The sequence below is a fragment of the Perissodus microlepis genome, chromosome 12 (assembly GCF_051167445.1).
Source record: "Perissodus microlepis isolate ML-2025 ecotype Zambia chromosome 12, ASM5116744v1, whole genome shotgun sequence".
Classification (NCBI taxonomy): Eukaryota; Metazoa; Chordata; class Actinopteri; order Cichliformes; family Cichlidae; genus Perissodus; species Perissodus microlepis.
In genome coordinates, this window is record NC_140472.1 from 31,519,885 (window position 1) to 31,546,969 (window position 27,085).

Consider the following 27,085-nt stretch of genomic DNA (forward strand, 5'->3'; position numbering starts at 1 on the left):
ATGACGAACTGGGAAAACCTCCTGACTCCCCGCTCCTCCTCCTCTCGCCCTGTCAGTCGACTGTTTTAGGGCTGTGTGTGTGTCTGTTAGCTAGCTGCTAGCCATCATCACCACAATAAACTGCAGAAACAGAAGACGGATATGGCGGATACAGCCAGGGACGCTCCACCGGAGCAGACCGACTTCCATGAGCTGGAGGACGGGGAGGAACTGTTCCCGGAGCCGGCCACAACACAGGAGGTGAGGAGGAGGTGATGAGGGGAGGCCGAAGGGGAGCTGTGGCAGGCAGGGCGTGATGCCTCCAGCTGACAACAGATGGAAACTTAGAGGAGGGGCAGCAGGCAGGCTGGACACCTTAAAATCGCTTAATTTTTGAATGAAGTTTGGCGTGCGTGGAGGCTTCTATTGCATACATCTTTGCACTGTCATCATTCAGGAAAACGGCTAAAAATGCGGGGTGTTCATACACCAAACGGTGGCCTTCTAAGCCACTGTTACAGGAGCCGATAAGGTCTATTTGGGCTGAGAAAAAGCGCAATGGAGGTGTGTTTGCTTGCAGTCAGGTGACAGACACACAGGTGTAAATGATACATTCAAGGCGGATTGGGAAAAACGGAAAAACAATAGTTTAGCAGATTAAAGTTTCTTTGTTTCTTTGTGTTTGTGTATCTGAGCTGATTAAAGACAGTGGTTAAAGTTTGAAATTATTATTTGTCAAAATTATGTAAATATACTGGTGAAAGCAGCCCAGAAAATCCAGCAGGCAGATTATAGTTTTTTGACAAAGTGAAGGGACACCGAAGATACTCAAAACAAACAAAAGAAGAAGAAATATCAAGGTCAAAATGTTGAGTAATAATATGTAAAACGGCAGTTTTACTAATGCTGAACGAGTTTGTTGTATAGGGCTTGGCTTTGATAAGATTTAGATTGCATTAGTGGTCATTATTCCAGCCTTTTGTTTGATCAGTGGAATATCCAGAGAGTAATTACTGTCAAATATTTGCTGTCTGCAGCTTCTTAGACTTAAAGGTTGGATACAGTACATGACAGCAAGCTGAACATTTCTGTGTTTTGGTGTTGACTAGATTTGTTTGAAAACAGAATCATTTAATTTTCTTTTTAGTGTTAAAATGTTTGTTTTTAAAGGGAGCTCAACAAAGCTGCAGCACAAACATTTGTAATGGCATTAAAAGCATAGACTGTAAATGAAAGATGGCATCATGTGTGACCTTGCCATTTTGAAGCCTCACTTTTTGCATTTTGGCCACAACCATGTCAGGTTTTTGGAGGCACAAGTGGACGTATTTGGATGAGAGGGTGACGTGCAAGATACCAGCTAACAGTATGAAGCTTGGTTAGCTTAAACTGAAGCAAAAGCTTCCTGTGTGTGTGCCACACAACAGACCATATTATGTTTCAGATAATTGCATAAAAATGCCCAAGAGGTCACCAGCATCAACTTGATCGAGAGGTCCAGTTCAGTTAGCTAAAGCTTCTTGTGTCAGTGAAAGTGGCCGTGCCCTTATTAACTTCATGATCATGGGGGGGAAAAAGTTGGGTATTGACAAGCGCCAAGTGGCCCTTTGAGGAATTATAGATTTTGGCACCTCCTGTTCCCAGAGGTTGCTGCATGCATGAGAGAGCTTTTTTTCAGCTTTTACATTTGTTGATGTGTTCTTTATACCGTCTTTGTCCTTTCTGACCATTTTTGACCAACCCGATTGCATGTTTCAGCCTAAATAGAAACAGGCATGTGCAGAAAAACGAATGAAGGAGCAATTTATATTCTCTTGTTCTATGATTAAGAAGTAAATAAAACAAATTACAAACAATGTTAAAGAATTTGCATATAGAAAAACAGGAGCTTTTCATAGTGTTGGAACCTCAAATCGGAAACAAAGTTACCAGCCTGCAGCAGAAAAGTGCAAACACACACACACACACACAGGTTCTCTTAAACAGGCCTCTTTTTGTCATGTCAGCACTCTGGTTTTTCTTCCCGGTGATGATTGCCTTTCTTGAGTGTCACAACAGCACTCTTCAGTGTGTGTGTGTGTGTGTGTGTGTGTGTGTGTGTGTGTGTGTGATGCACTTCTGCACTTCCCATCTTAGCAGCCTGGGTACAGTTTCATGGCCCACACGTTTCTTCAGAAGGACTAGTAAACTGACAGAGTGACCACTAAAGTTTTAACTCCTCCTCTTTCCCTCTTTTGTTTTTGGTTTGCAGGAAGGTGAAGCATATTCTCTCTTGTGTGTTTCTGATCATAATCCACTATGTGTTTCCTCCTATTATCATTTCCCCCTTCCTTAAACGACTGCGATCCAGTCTGACAGTTCTTCAGAAAACCCACCCCTGGTTACACTTGGTTTTAGTTTTAGAAAGATGTTGATTGAAACAATAATTTTCACGTTTTTGTGCTGCTGGTTTTGCTGTTCTGTTTTCTTGTAGTTTCTAGTAAATTGAGGCCCTTTAACGATTACATTTGAGTCATATTTTTTGTAAGTTTCACATTTGATTTTAATTCAGGGTCCAGATCAGTGGTTAGTTTTGTTTTCATGAATTATCCATCAATTTCCTGTGATTTTCCTCAAAGTTTGTTTAAAGCCTCACAGTTTTGTTTGAACTGTGCAAGTTTGAAACACTAGTTGTTGAATGGAAGCAGCTGCTCTGCTGTGTTTGTGTGCGTGCGGTGTTTCCTCTGACCCCTCTTTGCTTGCTGAGTAAGGAGGGAGGAAGCTCCTCGTTATCATCACTCATTTCCTCCTCCTGCCTCCACACTCTCCTCTTTCTGTCCTCTCAGCTAAAAACTCTCCTTCGTTCGTTCTTCCCTTTTCTCTCTTTCTGGGAGTCCAGCTGAGTTCTCAGTTTGTACAGTTGTGGTTCATTCAGTATTTTACCACCACACTGACCAGAGAAAGCTCCATCTGCCACCCAAATAACCAGCCAATCAGAACAGCCCTCACAGAGACAGCTCGATGTTGTCGCCCACATTGGCATTTGATTAAACTACCAATCCAACTTTGTGGGGCGCCTGGAGCCTATCCCAGCTACCACAGGCCGAGAGGCTAGGTAGACCCTCGAGGGGGAGTCGAACTCTGGATCTTCTTGCTGTGAGGCAACAGTGCCTCAATTAAACCTAATTAATCTGAACCTTTTCTCTAGTCATGTCATCAGCGTGTTAGAGATCAGGCGTTAAACTTGGAAACCTGCACATAAAATAATCTCCACTCCTAAAGCAATAAAGTTGCGACACACTCTACACAAGTGATTCATAAACTGTCAACTGTGCAGTTGACAGTTTATGCTGGGAAGGAGTGTGTTTAGGTCACTGAGAATCACTTTCTTCTTCCCTGAAAAAGCAACGGAAGTGTCAGAAGACTGCATATGAATATGTAGAGTCTGTAGTCAGGATTGTTGGTGTCTTCTTCTTGTCTGAACAATCACGTTTGAGCACGCTCTGGTTGCGTGCAGGTAAATGGTTCTTGAGTAGAACAAAAGAGGGATGGAAAGCTGATGACCACATAAAGAAATGACCGCCAGTCAGTTCATCACTGTGAGGAATAGAGCTTATTAATTTGACACTGCTATCAAATCAGTACTCAGTATTTGCAGAATCCAAGATATCAGATTCAGTGATGGTGTATCCCATTTCTCTGAAGTCCTTGTGATGTCTGTAGTGAGGCACGAGTCATTTCTAATCTTTGAAGTCTCTTGTTTCTCTGGAGGAGGCAGCCTGTTCAGCCTTTGTTGGTGCTGCTGATCGATCAGTTTTACCTTCAGTGTTTGTGGAGCAGCTGGCCCAGGCAGGAAGTCCTGTGGTTCAGCAGGATGGATGACACACACTGCTGGAACCTTTCTTTTTTCTCTTTGTCTTGCTTCTTCTGTAGAATATGTTGAGTCTGCACAGCTTCTGTGCAGATGTGGCAGCTGCTCTCCTTCCACTTTTCTTACGCGCTGGCAGGAAAGAATTTAAATTTGAGTCAGTCTGCTGTGACGTGAAAATGACGCTAAGGCTCTGTGGAGTTCAGAAGTTTGCTGGAAGTGAAACAATGTGGAGTAAAGTGCACACTCCAGCTTCAGTTTTAAGAGGAATTCAGTGGTTTCTGCTACACAGATGTAGGCTGTTGAAATTTCTGCTGTGCCTGCATCAGTCACCTTTTAACAGATACATATTAACCCATTAGAGCCCAGACCCATTTTTATTGTCAGGAAAACTTCGGGACAGTCAAAGTTGGAACTTTAACAGGAACTTTCTTCGATGTGTGAAGAGGCGATGACACACGTGTGACCCTGGGTTCTTATGAGTTAATATGAAGTCTGATTGTAGAAGTGGAGAAGAAGAAAGCAGACAAAACAGTTTTGTTATGCTACTTCGAGACATTTTAAACTACTTTTTTTTTCTACTTTTTTGTCTTTGCAATACAGAAAGCTCTCCAGACTTGGGTATTAATAAAGTATTTATTTAACTGAAATATCAATGATAGATTCTCAGTCTTCCAAAATCAATAGGTGACAAAAGGAAGCAAGGCATGAAATGGTAAATAATTCAAATCTCTGCATAATAAGATGTCATTGTGCACAGAATTAGTACTTGATATAATTTATCATCAGTTCAAAGCTCCTTCGTTCCTTGTTGCAGAAGATCTCACACTTTTTTGCATCTGTGTTAATGTGCAGTCCCAACCAGCCAGTTTAGCTGCTGAGGACATCAGCACCAACTCAAATGGACCCAAGCAAGACTCGCTCTTTGATGACGATCCAGAGGATCTGTTTGCAGGTAGGAATCCACAAACTCACTTTCACATTAAAATTAAACTCCAGTGACTACAAAGAGAAGGACAGAAATCTATGCAAAAAGGACCTCACTGTTCATCGTCTGTGACCTCAATAAAGTTGTTCCCGATGAGCTTTTGATGAGCTGGATTCCCGTCTTGCTGAATACAGAATGATATTCATTTAGTAAATTATGGTTCCATTAGAGTCAAAACAGATGAGTCATTGGAAGTATGAAGCCTGAATCACACAGTCTCAGTGACTTCCTGTTATGTCTCTGTGGTGTTATAGAAGCGACAGAGGAGGTTTCGTTGGACAGTCCAGAGAGAGACGTTCTGCTGTCCGATGGCCCATCGCCCGCCATCACCCCCATCACCCCTCCCACGTCCGTCATCACCCCTCGCATTGGCCACACCCACGACGACATGTTCACACACTCCTCATTCGATGAGGTAACGCCACTCAAAACTGGCTTTTAATACTCTAATAGCAGTTCCTCTAAAGTCTTTCTTAAACAAAGTGCTTGTGTATTTGTGTATTTTCAAATTGGAGCAAAAATTTAGTTCCTACAATTTATTTTAATTTAGATTCATTTCAGTCTCATGAGTTTGAGACTTAAAAGAACAAAAACATTATAACATCTGTGACATAATTTTATTCTATTATTATTCTTCTATTATTGTAACATAATTATATTCTATTTTCTTCTTCTTATAAATTTGTTTCTTTGTTCTAGAGCGAATGCATTTTCTGAAAGGCTCATTTTAATACATTTTTTATCATCAAATTATAATCGCCCGCTGGTCCTTTAACTTCTTGAATGTTTCTTTGTTATCTCAACAAAGGATTTCCAAATTGTGTGCAATAACTACCAGATTTAATAACTGTTTTATGGCAAGAGGCAGGTATACTCTCAGTGGGTTGGTAGACTGTCAGAGGTTTAGCACAGATTTAAATTATTTTACTTTGACAAATTTAAATTGCATCTTTTTGGCATATCGAGATGACTATAAGTGCTGGAGAAATCCATATAAATATTGTGATATGTGGTGTAGAGCCTGACTAGTTTCGCAGGTTAATGTGACACTGAATATGGTGTTCCTCAAGGAAGTATTCTCGGTCCTTTTCTCTTTTCATTGTATGTGTTCAGCAACATTATTACGTATAATATTGTCAGATATTTCTGCTGCTTGCATACGTAAAAATGTTTTATAACGTCATGAACATAAAGAGAGGTCTTACATGTGGAATTAAAATACCAGAAAGACAGAGACTGAAGCAGCTGCTCTGTCTGAAAGCACAAGATCCAGATCTGGTAACAATTTTAGACTCTGACCTGAATTTTATTAGACATTTTAATACGGTGACAAAAATTACTTCGAAACATGAGACAATTTTTAACTCCAGTGTTGCTGAAATGCTGACGCATGCTTTTACAAGTGACTTAGGTTACTGCAGCTCACTTTGTACTTGACACCTTAAGAATGCTGACGGTTGGCGTTAATTCAAAATCCTGCTATACTTCGAACTCCAGTTACTCGCTTATAAAGCCTTCAATGAAGTAGGAGCTTCCCTTTGTCAGCAGTTGCCTTTCAGTTTATGTACCAACAATGCCTCTTTGATTATACTGCCTTACTCTTGAATTTAATGGCACTGAAGTGTGGAATGGCCTCCTTGTTGTATTTTAATTGCATTTTGAGCAGTATTAGAAGTTTGGATGGTGAGGATTTTAATGTTTTATTGTATTGTTATTTTCTTTATCTGTAAACCACTTGGGTTACTTTGCATGAAAGGTGCTAAAAATTAAAATAGGAATCATTGTTTCAAAACTTACATTTATTGGTCAGCTTGCAATCCTTCTGTTTTGGAAGGTGTAATACTTTTTTGTTTAGTTTTTCATCCTTTCTTAAAGAAAACATGCATTTATTTAGAAAAAGTATTTGGCAGAAAGTAAAAAAATCCCTGCTGAATGGGGAATTGTTCACACATATACTTCTGAGTGTTAAGTGGAGTCTAAAAAATAAATTAATCAGAAATGTTTTGAAAAAGTCTCAGATTACACTTTATAACTTTCGATTTGATTCACATTTCTATTGTAATATTATCGGTTAGTAGCTAAAGGACATCAGTTGCTAAATATACAAAGTGCATTTTTTCCCTGTTGTCTTGATTAAATATTCGTCTTGATTAAATATTCATCTTGCTGTTGTGCTGATGTCAGACACTAACACAATTTCCCTGCAGGAATAAAATTGGGAAACGTTTTGCTCCTATTTTCTGTAGATTGAAGAAGAGGAGGGCGGAGATTCTTTTGACATTCACATATCGGTGTCTGACCCAGAGAAAGTTGGTGAGTACATGGCTTCACATCATGACATATCCACGCAAAGATCTCCGAGATGCTTCTCAGAGCCAGAAATGCAACTGATTTTAGTGTCAGCATTACGAGACGGTTCTCTCACTCACTATGCCTACATTTCCCATCAGCCCCCTGTTACTCTGTTGCATTTCCTCTCCTCCGTTTCACATCGGCTTCTTCTGTTTTCATCAGCTTCCACCACAAATTGAGAGATGAAGAAAAATGCAGAGTAGACACCAACAGTCTGCTTAATCACAATCTTGGTCATCATGCAGGAAATTATTTCACTAAGCATTAGCACTGGAGCTTTGCAGCCCTGCTAGAGCCCTGAACAAACTCTGTCATTAGTTATTCAACAGGCACAGTCCCTTTAAATAAATATAAAGGTCAAACAAGGAACATTAAACAGTAAATTGCTGATGCTCGTCTATCACCGCAAGGAAACACATGAAACCAGTTTAACTAGTCTGGCATCTGATCAGAATGTATTCCTGTTACATCAGTCAGATATTTTTCTTGGTGTATAATTACTTCTTTAAGAGTGAAACTGTGTGTGTGTGTGTGTGTGTGTGTGTGTGTGTGTGTGTGTGTGTGTGTGTGTGTGTGTGTGTGTGTGTGTGTGTGTGGGTGTGTGTTTCACTGGTTTGTGTAAATACTAGTGATGAAATTGAGTAAATTAGAGTAATTATTTTAGTGTGAATCAGCTTTCTGTGTGTGTTCCAGGTGATGGGATGAATGCATATATGGCCTACAAAGTGACGACCAAGGTGAGATTATTATACAACATATTCATATAATGTTGATTTTTGTTTAACATTTATTTTTGTAATTTATATTTCTAACATAAAGGTGGTATAGCAAGGGGGACTTATCATTCTCTTTTTAAACATTGCTTTAATGTTCAGTTATCTTTAGCTAGGAGAAAAACATTTTACTAATCAAAAAATCCAATTATATTTTTACAAAATGTATTCATTAAATTAACTCTTCCTAAAAGCAGCGATGGCTGAAAGCTTTAGAGGCCTGCCAAACTTATATTTCAGATGTTGTTTTCTTCTACTCATAATTTATCGTTCTCTGTCTTTCCTTTTATGTCGCTCGTTCAGACCTCCATGTCCTTGTTTAAGCGAAATGAGTTTGCTGTAAAAAGGCGTTTCAGTGACTTTCTGGGTCTGCACAGTAAACTGGCCTCCAAGTACCTGCACATAGGCTACATCGTCCCCCCTGCACCGGAGAAAAGCATCGTAGGTGAGTAAATGCAGCGCGACATGCTGCACCTGCTCGACTCCTGGGCAGATTTTAGTATCTGCAAAAAAATAAAAAAAATCTCTTCATTAATTTCATTTTAACTGCAATCTAAGACCTGCACAGATGAAGCAAATCAGTCATTAGTCACAGCACTGGGACGTGATACTCATCCCTCAGCCTCACTAAGAACAGAGCATTTGGGTCCTCCTCACCAACCATTTACAGTGAAGTCCACAAATGTTTGAAAAGTGTAACAATTTTAACTTATTATGTGAAAAGAAACCAATCTATGATTTATTGAATTTACCTTGAACCCCTGAAAATACAGCTCTGTCAATACGAATGTCTGAAATTCCAGCCACGTGACTTGAAGTTGAAGGTCTGCTCTTTAACCGCTTCTGGATTGGTTCATTTCAAATCTATTTTGGCAATTTACAGTGGCACAATTATGACACTGTCCAAAGTGTCTATACTTAACAATGCTTTTCTGTCACACCTGTCAGAGGGTTTGTATCCAGATAATGTGGGCTGCCCAGAGTTAAACTGCACTGAGATAAAGCCCCAAATTAACTGTCAGGGAACGCCCTGTGAACTGTACCCTGAACCACTAGACACACAAATGTGTCTGTGCTGCCTGGAGCATGATTATCTGTATTTAAATATCCTTAAATGCATCTAGCTAGCCAACCATTTAATTTTGCGAAGGACAGTAGATCTGTATAATGAGCACACGAAAGAGCATGTGGTCCATAACACTGCTATTAATATATAAAGATATTACTTTAAATAAATAGTAATTTGTTGTCATAATGTTATTAATATATAAAGTTTAATATGTATAATGTTTACAGGAAATTTCATGTATTAATGCAAAATATTCACTTACATGTTTTTAATTTTTAATTAATACACTGAAAAACAATATTAATGTCAGAGAGGAAAAGACTACAAGCATGAGGAGGCTGTGAGAAAACTGATAACATATGCATGCATGTGTTCATGTAAATGTCCCGTCCTTAACCTGTTTGTTATTCAGGTATGTTAATGAGCTTCTCCTCTTGTGCAGGGATGACAAAGGTGAAGGTGGGGAAGGAGGACCAGTCATCCAATGAGTTTGTAGAGAAGAGAAGGTCAGCACTCGAGAGGTATGAAAGATTGTCCTCAGACATGTAACATGAAAAATGAGTGTTTGTGTGTGATGAGTGACCTGCTAGCGAGCATTTTCTGGTTTATTATCTATAGAAATCAGATTACTGGGAAATATAAATCATCACAGCCCACATTTGCATTGTATCATCATCATGCGGTGATGGTGTAACGTTGGGAGCAGTTTTAGATCAATTATCTCTGATGTTCTCAAACACTAATGGAGGTCTAAAAATGCACATCAGCTGCTAAAAGCTGTTTGTTTTCCTTTTTTTGTGTTTTTTAATGTGTTAGAAAGTCAAGAATATTTGAGGATAAATATAGATTAAATTATTAAACAACCTGACCATGTTCAAAAAGAGTTTTGTTTTTTTTTCAGAACGTCATGCAGTGTGACTACCTGAGAGAAAATGAATCCACATTTTTGCATTGATTTGACCTCTTAAAGATATGCAGTCCTAAACCTTTGATCAGCCGTAAATCAGTCTGTTTCAGTTTAAGGGTTATTTTCAATAAATTGCATGCTCAAAAAAATGTTTTGTCACACTCCCATTTCTTCTTGTTGCATGTTGGAGCTCTACTTGGAATCTTGTTACAACCCAACCATGCAAAATATGACTTTTTTGCCATTATTCAAGTGGTCTTAAACATTTGATCGGGACTGTATCAGAAATATCAAGTTAATTCAATACATTTGCAACTTTTTTGTGGATGCTTTTAGTCTCTTTCTGGATATTTTGTATTTGTGGTAGATGTGCTAAATTTTTTATTTATATCAGAGTTATTGTTATGTACAATGATGATGAAATAGGTATTTAATTATAATCTGTGTGGTGTTTCAAAAGTCTAAAAATGTGATAGAAACAGAGCTACCTTAAACGGGGGATTACTGATAGACAAATAGAAAGAAAATGACTTGGAAATGTAAAAAAAAAGAACTGCAGAACTGTTGTATCAAAAGTGGAAATCAGGCCTTTTTCACAGGAGACTTTTAATTTGCCTGAACCTTAAGCTGCTAAACTGAATGCAGCCGTTAGTGTTTTCAGACTGTAAATAAATGATGGTTAAACCACAAATATTAGGTGCATCATTATCAAAACATCCATCTTTGTGTTTGTTTGTGTGTTTGTGTGTGTTATGTTGAATGCTGAGCAGTAAGGTGGAGGGAGGACGGGTAGGGTGGGGCTGACATTCTGCTGCCATTTACTGATGCCGTTTGATTGACAGGAAGGTCAGCCAGTGACAGCTGATGGAGCTCAGAGCTGCTGCTCAGAACTCCACCCTGATGGACACACACACACACACACACACACACACACACACACACACACACACACACACACACACACACACACACACACAGTTAATAAGATCACATTAATAGAATTTTTAAAGTTAAAAACAAGTATACGTTGTTTGAAAAACACTTTTTTCCCCTCCAAAAGCAAATGCTGTGCAAACACCAAACCAACAATGAATTGATTTTAACATCTAGGCAGAAACTGGGAGAAGGTGGAGGGGTGTCTCCAGAATTTTAAACTTTTGGAGGATTAAAGAGTCCGACGGCAGAATAGAAGCCATCGTCGATGTGCTGAAAATGTTAAATACCTCTCTTTGTGGAATAAATTTAGCTCATTAAATCATGCACTCGTGTTGCTTTCAGAGCCCAAAGATTAGCACCCTGTGAGGGCTGCTGCCCGTCTAGAGCTCACTGAGTTCTCAGGCAGTTACCTTTGCTAGTCTCACATGGGCTCAGTTGGACATGACATGGACTTTGTACTGTGGTGCCGAAAAAGTAAAGCCTGTTTAGCATTATTGGATCAGACATTTCTCAAGGTCAGGTGTGGCATCAGTTAATAAGAGAGTCGAGAAGTGTAACAAATAGATGAAAAGATGGTCTACATGAGAAACCAGAATGGGTGGCAGGCCCGTCTCAAGCTACCAGTAATGACAAGGACACTAGCAAAAAGCAAAAGTAGAGAAAATCCTGTCAGGAGGGATAAGAGTCTGTGCCCACCACCTGCAGAACCGTTCCCCTTCTGGGGGTTTTCTTGTTGCCTCTCCGGCACACCTGTTGTCACTATCATTTGCAACAAATGAGGGGCAGATTGATGTCTCTTAAGTTTAACTGACTTTAAGTTTGCAGCCACACTTTAAAGATGACTAAAGAAGAGCCATAATCACTAAAATCATTTATTTTTCTCTGGCGGCTGCAGCTTCTCTCACACAACAGGGAAGATTCACTTCCCAGAACGAACCCACTCAGTGAGTTGGTGTACTGTGACATTGTTGAATAAAGCTCCGGAGACTGCTGAGGTGTTCATTCTTAATTTAAAATTTTCTTGCCTTTTCTTGCTGCTGTTGCTCTTCCTCTCTCGCCTGCTTTCTGAGCATTTGAGCTGACTCCTTAAACATGCACCACTGTTCCCTGACATGAGTTTGTCACTGGTCTGATTGACAGTTGATGCTTTTCTTTTAAACTTTTACCCTTTTAGGAACGGTGATTTGTAGTAAAAGTCTGATACTGTGACAACCCCGACTTATAATATAAATTTTTAAGACAATATTCCAAAATCCAGACTGAAATGCAAACGTTGCAAGCTTGATGATCCTGCCAGTTCTTGACCTATAAGCTGCCCATGATTTAGAGTTGTAATATCAGGAGCATCATCAAATATAAGTATTTCACAGCAGTGGTCAGATCAGAAAATGTGTAAAACTCCAGTGGTCTGTTTTGAATTCATTGCATAAGGCAGTGCTTTTCTTTAATTAGAGCTCCTTGAATGTCACGTATAAAAACAGAGCTGAGAATTGCAAAATAATGAGTTTAAACACCAGCCAATCGTGTCAAAGAAGAAGCTGATTACTCAATGTCATCTGGGATGGCACCGGAAACTAAACTTCATAAAAAGAAAAGTTTATCTTCTGATTCATATTTCTTCTTGTTTTCAGATATTTGATGAGAACGGTGAAGCATCCCATCCTGCTGAAGGATCCTGACGTTCTGCAATTCCTGGAGAGCTCAGAGGTAAATAAGAAAAATTACACCTTTTGCTTGGAGATGTTGGACTCATCAGCGTCAGTCAGTGCAGGCAGGACTTCCGACAAACCTCAGCGAACTTGTTCATTATCATCACATCTCTGCGCTTCCACTTTTCCCTACTGAACTGATGTAGTTTTAACAGCAGCACTTCCTGCAGCCCAGTGTCTTTTGAATGTAGCGGTGGGCACCAGTCTGCATCATTATTTAGAAACTGCTTCAACGCTCCACTGCAGAAAATCAACACAACCTGCAAACCTGGAGTCAGACCTCATTCCTGCTTTTGTCTGTTCTATTTCTGGAGTTTAATTTTTACTTTAACGCTAAAAACGGAGTTAAAACTCTGAGCAGTACGTTCAGTTATAACATGCAGTTTGTTTGCGGTGAAACTTTTGAATCAGGTGAGCTGAAAAATCAATTTATTTCTCCACACAAGTGTTTGTCCATTTACTTTCCAGACAAACAAGAGATGGTATTTCATGCATTAAAAACGGCGAGCACTTCCACACTAAACCTTATTTGAGAGAAAACCTTTAGTACAGCAAACTCTATGAGTAGCTGGAGCTGAGTATCGATATCCAGCGCTTAAGGATTTCTATGATGCATCACTCTAAAGCTGGAGACGGCAGAATAGTAAACATAGACTGTATAGAAAAGATGGTTTTAGCCACCGTGATGTCACTAACTGGTTATTGAAGTCTCATTTTGAAGTCTTGATTTTAATTCAAGGTTATCTCACACTATTAGCCAGCTTGGTTACCAAGTTGTTTCCATGCACTGTGCAGGTGCATTACACAGACACAGATGTCTGCTAATTAGTGCCAAGTACATAATAGAATACTTTCACTCAACAAAATCCACCAACAGCACAAACACTGTACAGAGGTCCAGTTCACTCTCATTGGCTGAAGTCATCAATAATCAAACAAATTAAAACATGTGCATAATTTGGATGCATATGGTATTATTTATATAGTTTCATTTGTTATAATTTATATATGTTTTGCATATTTAACTGGGCCATCTGCACTGTTTCGACCGATCATGGTGGGCCGCCTTGTCCCAGTCCACACCTCTTTATACTGTTTGTGTGTAATTTAATTAATCCAAATTTTTGTTTTTGCGTCATTAGTAATATGACCCGTAGGGGGTGCTATTGAGCCACCACAATTTGCCTAACAAGTTCCCCATAAAGGTTGTTTATCTGAATGTCCATAGGCCTGCTAGAAGCAGAGCTACAGGATGACCATAGTTGAAAGATCAGGGTACTATTTTGATTCAGCCTGTGAGGACAGTGGCAAAATGTCCCGACCAGGTCAAAGCCCAGAACCGAGCTTTCCAAAAACTGCCTTGGGGCTTAACAGTCTGCGGCGTTTTCTGTTTCCTTGTTTTATTGTCCACTCCGACTAAATCCTCTGCAACATCGGATTCAAACTATCCTACCCCCGCCCCGCTCCCTCCTCTCCTCCCCTGCTACCCACCTGACTGTTGGTGGGATTGTGTTGTGATACAGCTGCAGTCTTTGGGTCCAGAATAAATGGCTTTGTGTCACAGATTTAACAGGTGAATTGCTCGGACGCTTGACCGAGCGTGTCGGTCCGTCTGGCCCGCTTAATGAAACACAACCAGAGGAGGGAGAGGTGGAGGGAGGGGGTGAATGGCACCGAGCTGCAATTGAAAGCTATTTTCACCTCCCACCTCAACTCATTTACCCTCGTCCCCCCCTTAACTGAGGGCCCCGGGGACGCCGCCGTCCTCCGGCTGCTGCCGCTCCTGCTAAATGAGATTGGAGTGGGGGGGGGGAGTAAACCATCACAGGAAAACCCCGTATGTCCGGAAAAAGTAAACTTTTCCAGAATGAAGAAAAATGAGGCTGTTTTCAAATGGGTGTCCCAGCTTTTTCATTCTGATGCAAAGGATTCTGTGATGGTTTTTGTAGCCGTAAAAGACGATCAGCACATAAAGAAGCTGCATTAAACCTGTTTGTAGCTAAAATGTGGTAGACAAGACAATCAGAGAGGAAAGGAGAAAAGACCACAGATGTTTGGAGCGAAAGACGGAACCAGAACGAGAAACAATAGGAAGTGAAAAGTAGCAGGGGAAAAAACTCAAGGAACAAAGTGATCAGGAAGGTGGAAACAATCAACATCAAAGAGACGGCTATTAAACGCAACATATGCAGTAAGGATGAGACGAACGGAAAGCAGGAAGAAGCTGAAATGTATGAAGAAATGAGCCAAATAAATATAAAGGTAATGAGAACCTGAGCGAGTTTGTTTGTTTGTTTGTTTGTTTGTTTGTTTGTTTGCTTGTTGTGTAGTTGCCGCGGGCTGTCAGCACTCAGGCTCTGAGCAGCGCCGGACTTCTGCGAATGGTCAACAAGGCAGCAGATGCAGTCAACAAGATGACCATCAAGATGAACGAGTCCGATGCTGTGAGTGACGAATAGAGAGGAAGGGGCGAAGGAGGAAAGGAGGAGGGATGAATAGAGAGACTGAAGGATGTACAGAAAGATGGGAGAATATAAGGAAGACAGAAAAGAGAGGAAAAAGATAATGAAGGAAGGAAAAAAGAAACTGGACTGGGGGAATAAGGACTAATAAAGAGTGTGGAGAGGTACTACTGAAAATGAGGAATGAAAAAAGATTAAGAAGGGTGAAATGAGAAGGAGGGAAGATGGGATGGAAACAAGAAAATAAGGAAGACCAAAATGGGAAGTGATAATAAAAGAAATGCATTTTAAAATACAAGGTGTGGGTAGAAATGAATAGGGAAAAGATGGAGGAGGGAGAAAGAAGGAAGTATAAACAGATGGTAGTGAGCTAGTAACTTAAGGAGGGACAGGAAGGACAAAAAGAAAGAAGATTGAGAAAAATAAAGTAAGGAAACGCAAAAGAAATCTGGAAGTGGGGCAGAGCTGGGGGAAGGAAAGAATGAATGTAAAGCAAAGCAGGAAAATTAAATAAGGAAGGAAAGAAACAGCTGGATGAGCAAAGAATTGGAAATGGGGGCAGAAGTGAAAGTGACAAGAAAAGGGAAATAAAGTAGGAAAGATAACAGTAAGGAATGAAAATCAGATGGGAACACTGGATAAATGAAGACTGTTTTAATGGCTGGGTGTGTCTGTGTTTGTGTCAGTGGTTTGAGGAGAAGCAGCAGCATTTTGAGAATCTGGACGTTCAGTTGAGGAAACTTCACACCAGCGTGGAGTCTCTGGTCTGTCACAGGAAAGGTACGCTTAGTGTTTACCAAAACAAATGTCTTCTCTTTGACACTGTCTTCTTTGTTCTCCGTATGTAATCTTATCCTGAGTCTATCAGAAGACAGAGGCTGAAAACTGTATTAAGCCCAACAAAAGAAAACAAGCAAACACCTGAAAGTTTTTAACATAGAAGTTAAAAATAAAAGTTCTGATAAAATGTCCGAACTCTTCCTCTGCTTGTGAGTAGAGACCCTGTAAAGTGGCTGACTCTTAAAGTCCTCCTCTCGCTCCCCTCCAGAGCTATCCGTGAACACGGCGCAGTTTGCCAAGTCGGCGGCCATGTTGGGGAACAGCGAGGACCACACAGCTCTGTCTCGGGCTCTGTCCCAGCTGGCTGAGGTGGAGGAGAAGATCGATCAGCTGCACCAGGACCAGGCCAACGCTGACTTCTACCTTTTCTCCGAGCTGCTGGGTGACTACGTCCGCCTGCTCACCGCCGTGAAGGTACCACTCACGACTGCTGAAGGTTCCCACTACAAACGAAAGAGAGGTTAATCAGGACGTGCTGGAGCTGCCTAAGAAGCGTAGAACTACATCTGAGCGACCAGATGTAGCTCAAGACTGTATGTCTGATAAATGGAGGATAAAATGATAGAAAGAAACATTTTTTTGTTTGTTTTTTAGCTTATTTTCTTCAATAAGCTTTTCATTTTTTCCATCGTTACAAATAAGAATGTGTTCTTAATGACCTGGCTGCATAAAGGTTACATCACTGCGCCATCTTGTGGTACAAATGGGTTTTAGACTAGTTCACATTACAGACTTGTTGGTCACAGCAGTTGTTTCTTCATGTTCTTTTGAGAGCTTTTGTTAATTTTTGATGGTTTTAAGTACAGAAATTACAATAAGTGTGTGTGTTTGCTCAGGGTGTGTTTGATCACCGTATGAAGACGTGGCAGAAGTGGCAGGACAGTCAGATGTTGCTGCAGAAGAAACGGGAAGCTGAAGCCAAACTGCAGTTCACCAACAAACCAGACAAACTGCAGCAGGCCAAAGACGAGATCAAAGAGGTAAGACGGTCGTTTTGTGAAACATCATCACCAAAAATAACATTTACTATGATAGAAATGACAAAATATCCCATTAGAACACATGGGATCATCCCATTTTTGATATTTTTGCTCATCTGGTCATCAAAACTGTTGCTTTTGTTTTTGTTTTTTGATGCAATGATTTTCAGACCATCACAAATGGGAATTCAGAGTTTGAAAGCACACCCACACCGTGTCATCTGACATCTTTGTTTTGCCACACAAAGGCACTTTTTTACAGCCCAACAATTTGTGCATTAGTGTCACAACTCTACTTTACATATTAGAACTTTCAGCAAATAATCTGAATTTGGTTATAATATTAAAAAAGTAAGACAATTCATTGTGTTTGGGGGGTTAAAGAAGCAACATCCACCTGTTGCAGACTCTGTGTCAAAGTTAGATCAGCTGTGTTTTGGGGAATCTTACAATTTATGCAATTTATGTGGCTTTTTTATTTCTTTTAAATCAACCTGTTTTGTTTACTTTGTTTTTCTGTCACTTTGCCAAACGCTTAATTGCCGTCCAGCTGTTGGTCTTGCTGCTTTTGGTTCAGACGCGGCACTCGCTTGTAGCCAAATTTCAGAGGAAATGCTTGATTTCCAAATTCCTCTTTGTCTTACCTGGCACCACCTTATCATTAGCCAGCTTCTCCCAAAAGATAATACACCTGGTCCTGAAGCTATAAGACTGATAGCTTTTATGATGCTGTTAGCTCTATTTTCTGTAGTTGGTGAGCTGCCTGCACAGGAGCGTCGTTTTAACATCCTCGCTGTCAGTCAAGGCCTCTGATGCGTCACCCTCTAATAATTCTGTCTAGTTTCCAAAATGAAAACACGACACACATAATTTTTTAAAATTTTATTTATATTGCTCGCTTTTTTTCCTCTGATCTCAAATTGCCATCTTTATTCCACCTGGACCAAATTCCCGTCTAATTACTTTCTAAGGTTGGGTTTTTACTCTGAAACCCTTCCGAGTATGATAAAAACATATGGTGTCGTTCAGGAGCGACTCTCCTCTCTCTGTGGTTTTGTTTCTGATGGGATGCCCGGTCAGGTCGAATAAATGCACCTTCACGGTTCATTCATGTGAAAATATTTTGTTCTTTTCGTCCGCAGACTTCACTTGAACTCGGTACGACAAACAAGAGCAGAAGAGAACAGAAAAGTACTTTATTAGAGCGTCTGTTGAAGCTGTCACCACACAAATTCATCCTCCGTGCTGTCTGTCAGGATTCAGCTCACACACACAAACAGACGGTCGGGGGGGGGGGGTCTGCGCATTAGAGCCGAGCAGCTGTCAGATGTGGGGTTTTGGGTGGAGAAAGGGGGGAGTTTTTTGGGTGAGGTGGGGGAGGCTGTCAGAAGCTGCAGACGAGGACAGATCGCAGTAGAGTTACAACCAACATTTATTTGGAGCCGACGAGAGTTTTGCCGCCTGTCAGGAGTCGGGTTTTGGTTCACGCTTTGACAACAGGCAACAGAAAACACACACGAGCTTTTTCTAAAGTCCAGAAAAAGAGTTTTACAGCACGCTGCTGCTGCTGAACCGCTGCTGCTCAACCACCGCTGCACACATCATGTTAAATGTTGACTGCGCTCTGCTGGATTTTAGGTAAATCTGTTTTATCCAATCCCAGCGCTTCGTTTAAAGAGAACTTAAAATCAGGGATGTCCTTCTTTTTTTTTTTTTTTTTCTTTTTTAAATGGTAAATGTTGTTTTTGGGTTTTTTTAAGTTTCTATTAGTTTTTGGTAATTTGTGTGTTTTTCTGTGCCCATGCTTGCAGCATTAGTGATGTGGAAGAAACATTTCTGAAAGATTACATAAGGAAGGAAGTTGACTGTGGAGCTTAATGGGTCTCCATCCATTAAAAACAACAGCTGTCGTGAACAGTCAACACAAAGTGAATCATATTGTTTTTCTTTTTAATATAATGTCAGAGTGAAAGGAAGTTGTTTTTAAAGCTATGATGGAGCTGAACCTCCATATTCCAGATCAAGATGAATAATCACACAAAAAGAAATGCAGTATATCAGAGGTTATGGTTTAATAGCTCATGACTGGGTCTTTATATCCATAACTGAATGCTGTTTGACCTAAACAGAGTCTGACAAATGTGTGTGAATTTTGACCTACATTTCTTACTGCACTTCTACTTCCTCTCACTCCTTCAGCATTTTTTTTTTTTTTTAAATATATTCCACTTGGCTTCTTTATTCTAACACACAGAATTAACTTCAAACCTGAATGTCATCATAAGTTTAAGTTTGCCTTTAAACAGCTTTGCCTGGAAAAAGGTTGCACAGTGGATGTAGCAATAAAAGCTTTCTTGTACATTTATGGCCACATTAATAGTGTGCTATGATACAGGAGTCTATTTAATGTCAGTATGACTCAGTAGAGGAAAATCAGCTATGAAAATTATGTATAATTGGTGTTATTTTGGGCTGTAGTTTCCTCTGTCACAGAGATGTGGACTAGTCCTCGGTGAACAGTCAGATTTTTAACCCACACTGCCCCCTGTGGGCAACACACTGAAATAACTATCAGAGTCTGTGAATCAGGAGTCTGTTGAGACACTTGAGTTTTTTTTCTAAAATAATCTAATCTTTTTTTTTGCACCAACACATTTTTTTTTCCACACTCAATTATTATCTTATAACACAAATGATCATTTCTGAGTCATTTTATTCCCATTTTTTTTAAAAAAGCTTTTATTCTTTCTAATTAATTTGTCTTTTTTTTTAAAGAGTTGCATGAATGGTTTGATCATTTTTATGCTTAACAATATTTCATCCTTATTATTGAAAGGTAAAGAAAAAAAGAGCATGAAGGAAAATTTTTGGGACACACAATTACTATTAATTAACCCCAAATAATTAATTAGTTAATTTCCAAATTAACAGGATATTTTAACAGACTTTTAAATTTTTCGATTAAGGGCTTTCTTCAGTTTAGGAAACTTGACGTTGTTTCATAAGAAACAAGTCTTCATCCTGTGTGATGTTTAACACATTACAGCTAAAACAAAATTATATTATATATAGATTCATTCTTTTTGGTGGTGATTTCCTTTCTTCACTAGATGAGATCAGAAGGTTCATATTTAGAAACTATTCTCGGTGAAAGACGCTCACTCTTCATCTTTTCCAGCCGTGGTACGAGAGCCTTTTAAGGAACTCACTTGTTCTCCTTGTGTTTGCACTACAGGGTCCAGAGGGACTTGGGTCTAAATTAAGTTCTGTAGGATGGTTTTACTCTTTTAAAAATGCCCCTTCTGAGGTTGTGGTGCTTACTGATTGTTTTATTTTTCCCCAGTTTTATATCAGATTATTTTTGGTTTGTTTTTTGAGTAACTACAGTTAGGGAATAAAGTAACCAGATTACATAAATAGTCGAGACAAAATCCTTCCTCTCTGTACTCTCATGTCTATACCTGTCTGCAGACATCTTCACCAAGTCCATCTACACAAACCCATGTACATTAAAAATGATATGCATTTAATTTAACACTTATTTTTCTTGTAAAACAGAGAAAAACAGGAAGGAAACCATTCCTTCCAACAACTTAAAATCCCAGACTTCATCTTTATTTCTACGAACGTGTTATTTATATAGAGAGATATATTTTATACTAATTTAGTTTGCATACAAAATAATTAGGATGGGCCTTTTCAAGAGTATTTGGCTACCTATTCAGCAGAAAAACTTTCTAGATGGAGAGGCTACATGTTTTTCTTATTTTCTGAGACATATATGCTGTTACAGTGGTGCATGCTCAAGTTTCAAATGAGGTCAGTATATGTGCAAAATCCCTGTGAGGCAAAAGCTCAGGCTTCAGACCGCTCGAATCTGTCTTGGCTCTTAATGGTGTCAGTGAGCGCAGATATCCCATATACGGTCATCTCGGGCACAAAGAACTCTCACCAACCTGCTGTTCAGACCTTTGGTTTGTTTGGGGCAGTCGTTCAAAAGTTGGTTTAAAGGAAGGGTGTCCTTAAAGGGGAGGGCCCAAAACTTGTTTCAGATAGTTAGCGGGTACACTGGAACACAATGCACCCCCCAAGATGAAGATTATTTTAAACTGTGAGTCATGAAAAGCTAATCTAGAAGAAGCCAGAAATGTCTCCAGGAAATTTTAAACCTTTTTGTCATCATGTTTGCTACTGATCTTTTATGATGATGTCATTTTGGCCATTTGCCTGCTGGAGCAGTACAACAAAAACTGGCAAAAAAGACATTACAAGTATTCAAAGCATTTAAAAGAAAAACATTTAGGATGTTAGTGAATGTCTGGTGGATGGATGGATGTTTTCTTGAACAATCAAGCTGTTTTGTATTACATTAGAAATATTTTATACACTGAATACATTTTTAAAATTACATGTTAATTAGTGAACCTTTTGCTCCTCCTTCCAGTCTTTATGCTAAGTTAGGCTAACATCATCATAGTGAACACACAGATTTATGTTTTAGAGCCATCTGAATATTTCAGTCCATAAAATACTTCAGATTTTCCAATGAATGTGTCACATTAGATAAAATCACGAGCGAGACGTATGAAAATACAGTAAAATGGTTAAAGTGTTGAATTAAATCTGCAACTATCTAACTAGACATAAGCTGATAAATTATGTAAAGACATGCTCAGCATTTTTATTTTGTGTTGGAGGGAGGATTCTCTTTCCTTTCAGTGCCTGCATTTCTCCTCGGTGTTTTTGCTCATGTCTCTGGATCTTCCTCTATGATTTTGGAAGCTCTGAGCATTTTTTTCCCTGCCTCTTAACTTTTGTTGCATTTTTCCTGCCATGCCTTCCTGCAACCAGGAGATTGAGGAGGTAGGACCTGCCCTGTCTGTCCATCCATCTCTGTGTTCACCTGCCCGACCGCCTGCTTCACACCTTTGAGTTGCTTCTCTTTGCTGTTTAGTTCTCATATTTATCAGTATTCATTTGTGGCATATTGTCATGTTACCCTTTTTTTCTGTTTTGCTGTTATGGCCCGTCACATGAATCAGACCGTCAATCTGAAGAGTTTTCTTACAGCCATTAGGTTTTGAACCAGTTTAAAGTTTCTCTCTTTGGGACCAAATGTTGACTCAAAACTTTCAGTGAATGGACAAACTCTTTCATGTGACATCGAGTAGTCTAGTGATACCCAACCAGACACGCTTGTACCACAGATCAGGTTAGCTTTGGTGATTTGAGCCATCTGCAGCTATTGAGACTGAGAATGCCTAACTTAAGTGTGGATTAAATGTTAAGCATACAGTAAAAAATGGTAGCTAAATCAAATAAAAAGCCAAAAGTACCTTATTAATTGTTCAAATAAACACTGCTAGCTGGGACAAAGTGCCTTATTTATATGAAAGCAAGCTATGAATTACAGACTGACTGTTCAGTTGTCTGAAAAATATAATCGAAATCTGGCTTTTATATAATTAGTGGTGTTAGTATTCAGTTTAAATTGAATTAAATGAGAATATTTGCGACCTTATCTAAGGGGTACATCCGGCAGGAAGGTTGGGAATCGCTGATCTAATCAAAGTCTTTATGAGCATCCTCATAGCTTACATCATAGTTTGTTTTCTTGTTTAGTTTAGTTTTTTTTTTTTTTTTATCCATGACCACATAACACATAATAATTTAGTTAAGTTTCATTGTTGTTTTATCCTTTTTAAAGACTTACTGAACTACAACTGTCTGTTAATTAAATATTAGTAACCTTAATAAAAAACATGTAAAGTATAAAAGTCAGCTCTGCTGAGTCAGTTCTTAACAGGGAAATGTGATTTAGGTCTAAGCTCTTTACGAAAACAAATAAAATGCTAAAGTCTTCTTTATGAGCACCGGATCAAAGATCAGGATGAAAAATAAAAGTATGACATTAATTTGTTTCCTGTATTAGCTTAAAAATATATATAAAAAATATATATTTTCACAGTCAGTCATTCATTTAAACATTATTTTGTGTTCTTAATTCTTTTTTTTTTTTTTTTTTTTTTTTTTTTACTTCACTTTAACTAAACTCACCTTTTACCTTTGCTGGTATCTGAATCACAACAACAAACATTAACACAAAGGAAACTAGTTTGTATACAACACTTTAGTTTATGTACGACTAAATAGTTCTTCCTGTTATATTTAGGGCGCAGAAATGTTGGCATGAAAAATATCGTGTAGGTGAACCTGTTACTGACATAATCAGTGTTCAGGTATTTGCAATGTGTCAAATATGCTCACAACCTTTCCTGTGATAGATCCCATTCCAAATCATAGATCCCATTCCAAATCATAGATCCCATTCCAAATCAAGTCCCAGTTGGATTTACTTCAGAACATTGTTTCTGTTCCAGCTTTTTCAGCAGGAGTTTTAATAGACAAAGTGGGCATTTTCAAATTTCATGCTTAAGATACATACAAGTTACAGGTGCACATAAGTCAAATCTGAATTTTTTTTTGGTTAAAATATGTCTGTAAACTTCAAACTATCAGTAACAACATCAGTAATTACCGATTGGCTTGTCATATTGTTTTTTTCTTATTTAAACTGGCATGTGAAATCAGTCATCTAGAACAATCCTAATTATGATGTAGTTTAAAGCTGCACTTTTGCAGAAAGGCATTAAACACTTAATAACCAGTAATGTTTCTAAAATATGACAATGAAATTTAGAATTACAGAAATATTCTAAATGTAGTTTTCCCTTTTCCCTTTTTTGTATGTATGTGTGTTTCAGCTGGAAGGGAAGGTCCAGCAGGGTGAGAGAGATTTTGAGCAGATTTCCAAAACCATCCGCAAAGAAGTCAGCAGGTTTGAGGTGCGTGGGTGAATGTGAATATGAATCGGTGAACTGTTAAATGATGAAATGAGGTGGGCAAATAAATATACTTTTTATGTCATTTTCTAACAGAAAGAGAGAGTGAAGGACTTTAAAACAATCATTATCAAATACCTGGAGTCTCTGGTTCAGACACAACAGCAGGTAAACAAAACTATTAGTGACATTTTTCATCATAACTAAAATACTCTCGAAACGCTCTTTTAAATATAAACTTTAAATTAAAAAAAAAACTTTTGTGTTAAACTTTGTAAATATCATGTATTGATATGAAAATTAAAAAATGTTTAATTTTCATTTGAGCAAGATACATATTTTTTGTGTGAAAACTGTCTGAAAATTGCATTTTTTCAGAAAAGGTAATTACATATTTAGAATATAAGATAAAATAAATTGCATATCTGAGTACTGAGGACTGATGTCAAGCTATAAATTTTGGTGCCTTTTATTTGACAAAAAAAGATTAAAAACATGGATTCTAATTTGGAATATAAATAGTTATATGCTTTATACAAATATTTAGCACTTGTCTCCATTTTAATTGTTATTTTGGGAACAGTTATGCAGTTAAAAGTAAGGAAATTACAACCCAAAACCAAAACAACAAAACTGGCACCTACAGGCTTCCATATAGTGTGGATGGAACAAACAAAACAAGTTTTCCATAAAAATGAAAGAAAATTCATGTTTGTGTCCTAACTGAATATTTCTTCACTTTTTTTCCTCTTTCAGCTGATAAAATACTGGGAGGCTTTCTTACCTGAAGCCAAGGCAATCTCATAGAATCCGATCTACTCACAGACAGTCCTGACTGGCTCTGGTCAAACTACACTACCCATAATGCACATGTCCTCCTGGGTCCTTCCTGCTCCTCCTTATTAAGCTCAGAGTAAAGAAGAGAAGTGAGGCAGCAAATCAGCTGAAATCTGATAAAGTTCACGATGTTTAACTCCTGCCCCCCCTCAACCCCCCCGCCCCCCGCTGTGCTGCGTTCATGTCACGACTGAGGCTTTGGAACATTTAGAATAATACCTTAGGAATGCTGATACACCAAAACTGATTTCTGAGTTCCCTTATTCATTTTTATGAAGTCTAAAATCTGCAGGGAGCGATTCTTGGGTTGGAAAGTCGTGTTTTCGTAATAATGTGAACGCAGTACGGGTTATGGTCCTGGTGAATTTTCTTTTTTTTTTCTTTTTTTTTTTTTTAAACATTCTGGTTGATTTTGTGTCTTTCCTCGTTGTGCATGAAGAAAAAGGTGATTGCAGAAAGCTATTTAAGGGCTTTTTACACAATAATGATCAATATTCAAACTTTTGACTAAAGAAAGTTTTTTTTTTTCTCCATAAGCTTAGCATTTGAAGGCATGTTTCCACCTTAAAAATGTGGAACGTAATTCACATATGTTTGAGATTTGAACTGATAAAACAAGATATTCCCTTAAATAAATAAATGAAAAATAAATTGGTAATTTTGAAAAAAGGAATTCATAAGAACAGTTTCTTTGAAGAAAGCGTTTTGATCCTCTCAACCGAAATATTGTGTCTTTAGTTAAATGAAGATATTTACATTTCATTTCTTTGCTGGTCTTCTACTACCCACGAGTGCTGGCAGTTAAGGATGTTAGGATTTCTGCACCTCCAACTTTAATCTGCCATTCCCAGTGACCTGTGGGGAAAAACAAACAGGACCCCTATGCCCAGCTTACCTTATCGCCAGTTAAATTTCATCCAGTTTAAGTCACCAGTTTATTTTACTGAAGGAAGTTTTTACCTATTTTTTTTTTTTTTTAAACAGTTCAAACTGCTGAGTCAGAATATGTGCTTTTATTTTGGAGTTTGGATCATGAGCTGTGAAACCGATCCAGAGTACGTGATCAAGGACGACCGACTGCATCGTGTTTGTGTATTGTGTCTTGTTACCTCCTGCCACCTGTTCTTTCACTTCCTCTCATTCCTTTCAGAACAAGAGCCTGTGTTTTTGTTGCTGTATGATCGTAAGTGAAGGCAACATTTTCTGTTTCTGTCCTCTCTGAGCCAACAAGAGCAGAGAAGGAAGACTCTCACATGCCGGTTTGGTTCATTGCTGTTCTCGAGAAATTATGGATGGAAGTTTCTGAACAAAAACTTTTAGACAGTTTTTTGGGCAGTTAGTTTGAAACCCTTTTGAATATGAATAGAGACTAATACGCTTCAGTGGACACTGTGACATAAAAAACACTTTCTTCTTTTAATATTTTCCACCTTTTCATGACAAATTTACCAAATTTCTTCGCCAAAATATAAGTCAAAATAAGTCAAAATTTCAGATTATCTGAAAATTTCAACTTACTAATTCAAACTGATGAGAAAATTAGTTTTCTTTTGCTTCTCCCAATTCTAATGTGAATCTACAAGAGCTGCAATATCGAATGAAACATTAGTAGCCATAAAAAAATGTGAATGTTGATTTTCTTACGACTTGAAATCATTATACGAATAAATGATAATGCGAGAATGCCCCTCTGTGGCAGATTTTCTCTGTCTCTGTGAAATCATGCTTAATATGCGGTTAATTAGTACCTTATGAAGCTTCAGTGTGAACTGGGCCTTGGTGGCTTTCTTCCTGCTGCTCATGTTCAGCGCAGAGAGGAGACTTTAAGGTTTTGAGTTTTAAATTAACAAGAACTGATTAAATCAATCAGAAACTGCTTGTTAGTATTTCTGAGTTTTGGAAGCTTGTGGTGTTCCAAGCTCTTCATTACAGATGAAGGATTTCCTTTAGGGAATGATAATAAATCTGGAGTTCGGAGCGTCTGAGTAGTTTCAGGCCTGGTGGAGGTGAGACTTTGTCAGCTGACTGAGTAGGTGTCCGTCCAGAGATCAGCCTCAGACTGTGAGATTTATTTTTTACTCTTTGTTAATTAAGGTGACGACTTAAAAATCCTGCAGAATATGACCTTGATTTTATTTTTTGTTGAATTCAAAGAACACTTTGCTATCCAATGTCTGTCATAAAATCTACAAATCAGATATTTTAGCTTATTTGATACAAGCAGAATGTAAAACTGGAATTACTTTTGATTTTGAATTTTCTTCTTTTGGTGCTCAGCCCACATTACTCCTCAGTCTTAAATTCTACAAAACTATGTTGATTGTTGTGCTTTTGTTCATGTTTTATTCCTCATTTCCTGCCACCAAATGATGTGCAATGGTTGAGAACTTTTATTTGATTTTAGTTTTTGTTTAGTTTTTTTTTTTTTTTTTTTTTTTTTTTCACTGATGATGAAATGCTTTATCTGCTGAGATTTTTTTTAAAGCCATTTTGGTTTTGATGTGACATTCCTGAAGTGTGACAGAGCAGACGTTTGAGTACAATAAAGGAATGTATCTCATCCA

General features: G+C 38.5%; 1 protein-coding gene across 2 annotated transcripts; it reads left to right on the forward strand.

Annotated features, from left to right (window-relative positions):
• Positions 1-27,085, forward strand: snx2 (sorting nexin 2). Of its 2 annotated transcripts, XM_084946408.1 has the most exons (16): positions 1-240; positions 4,682-4,781; positions 5,069-5,229; positions 7,061-7,127; positions 7,860-7,903; positions 8,243-8,384; positions 9,451-9,529; positions 12,483-12,558; positions 14,891-15,004; positions 15,709-15,802; positions 16,071-16,276; positions 16,699-16,842; positions 21,694-21,705; positions 23,607-23,687; positions 23,781-23,852; positions 24,441-27,085. In XM_084946408.1, the coding sequence occupies exons 1-16, from the start codon at positions 142-144 to the stop codon at positions 24,489-24,491; spliced, it is 1,542 nt and encodes a 513-aa protein (XP_084802534.1). In that variant the 5' UTR covers positions 1-141; the 3' UTR covers positions 24,492-27,085. The 2 variants fall into 2 exon arrangements, with proteins under 2 accessions (XP_084802534.1, XP_084802535.1); XM_084946409.1 differs by lacking the exon at positions 21,694-21,705 and having other exon boundaries at positions 2-240.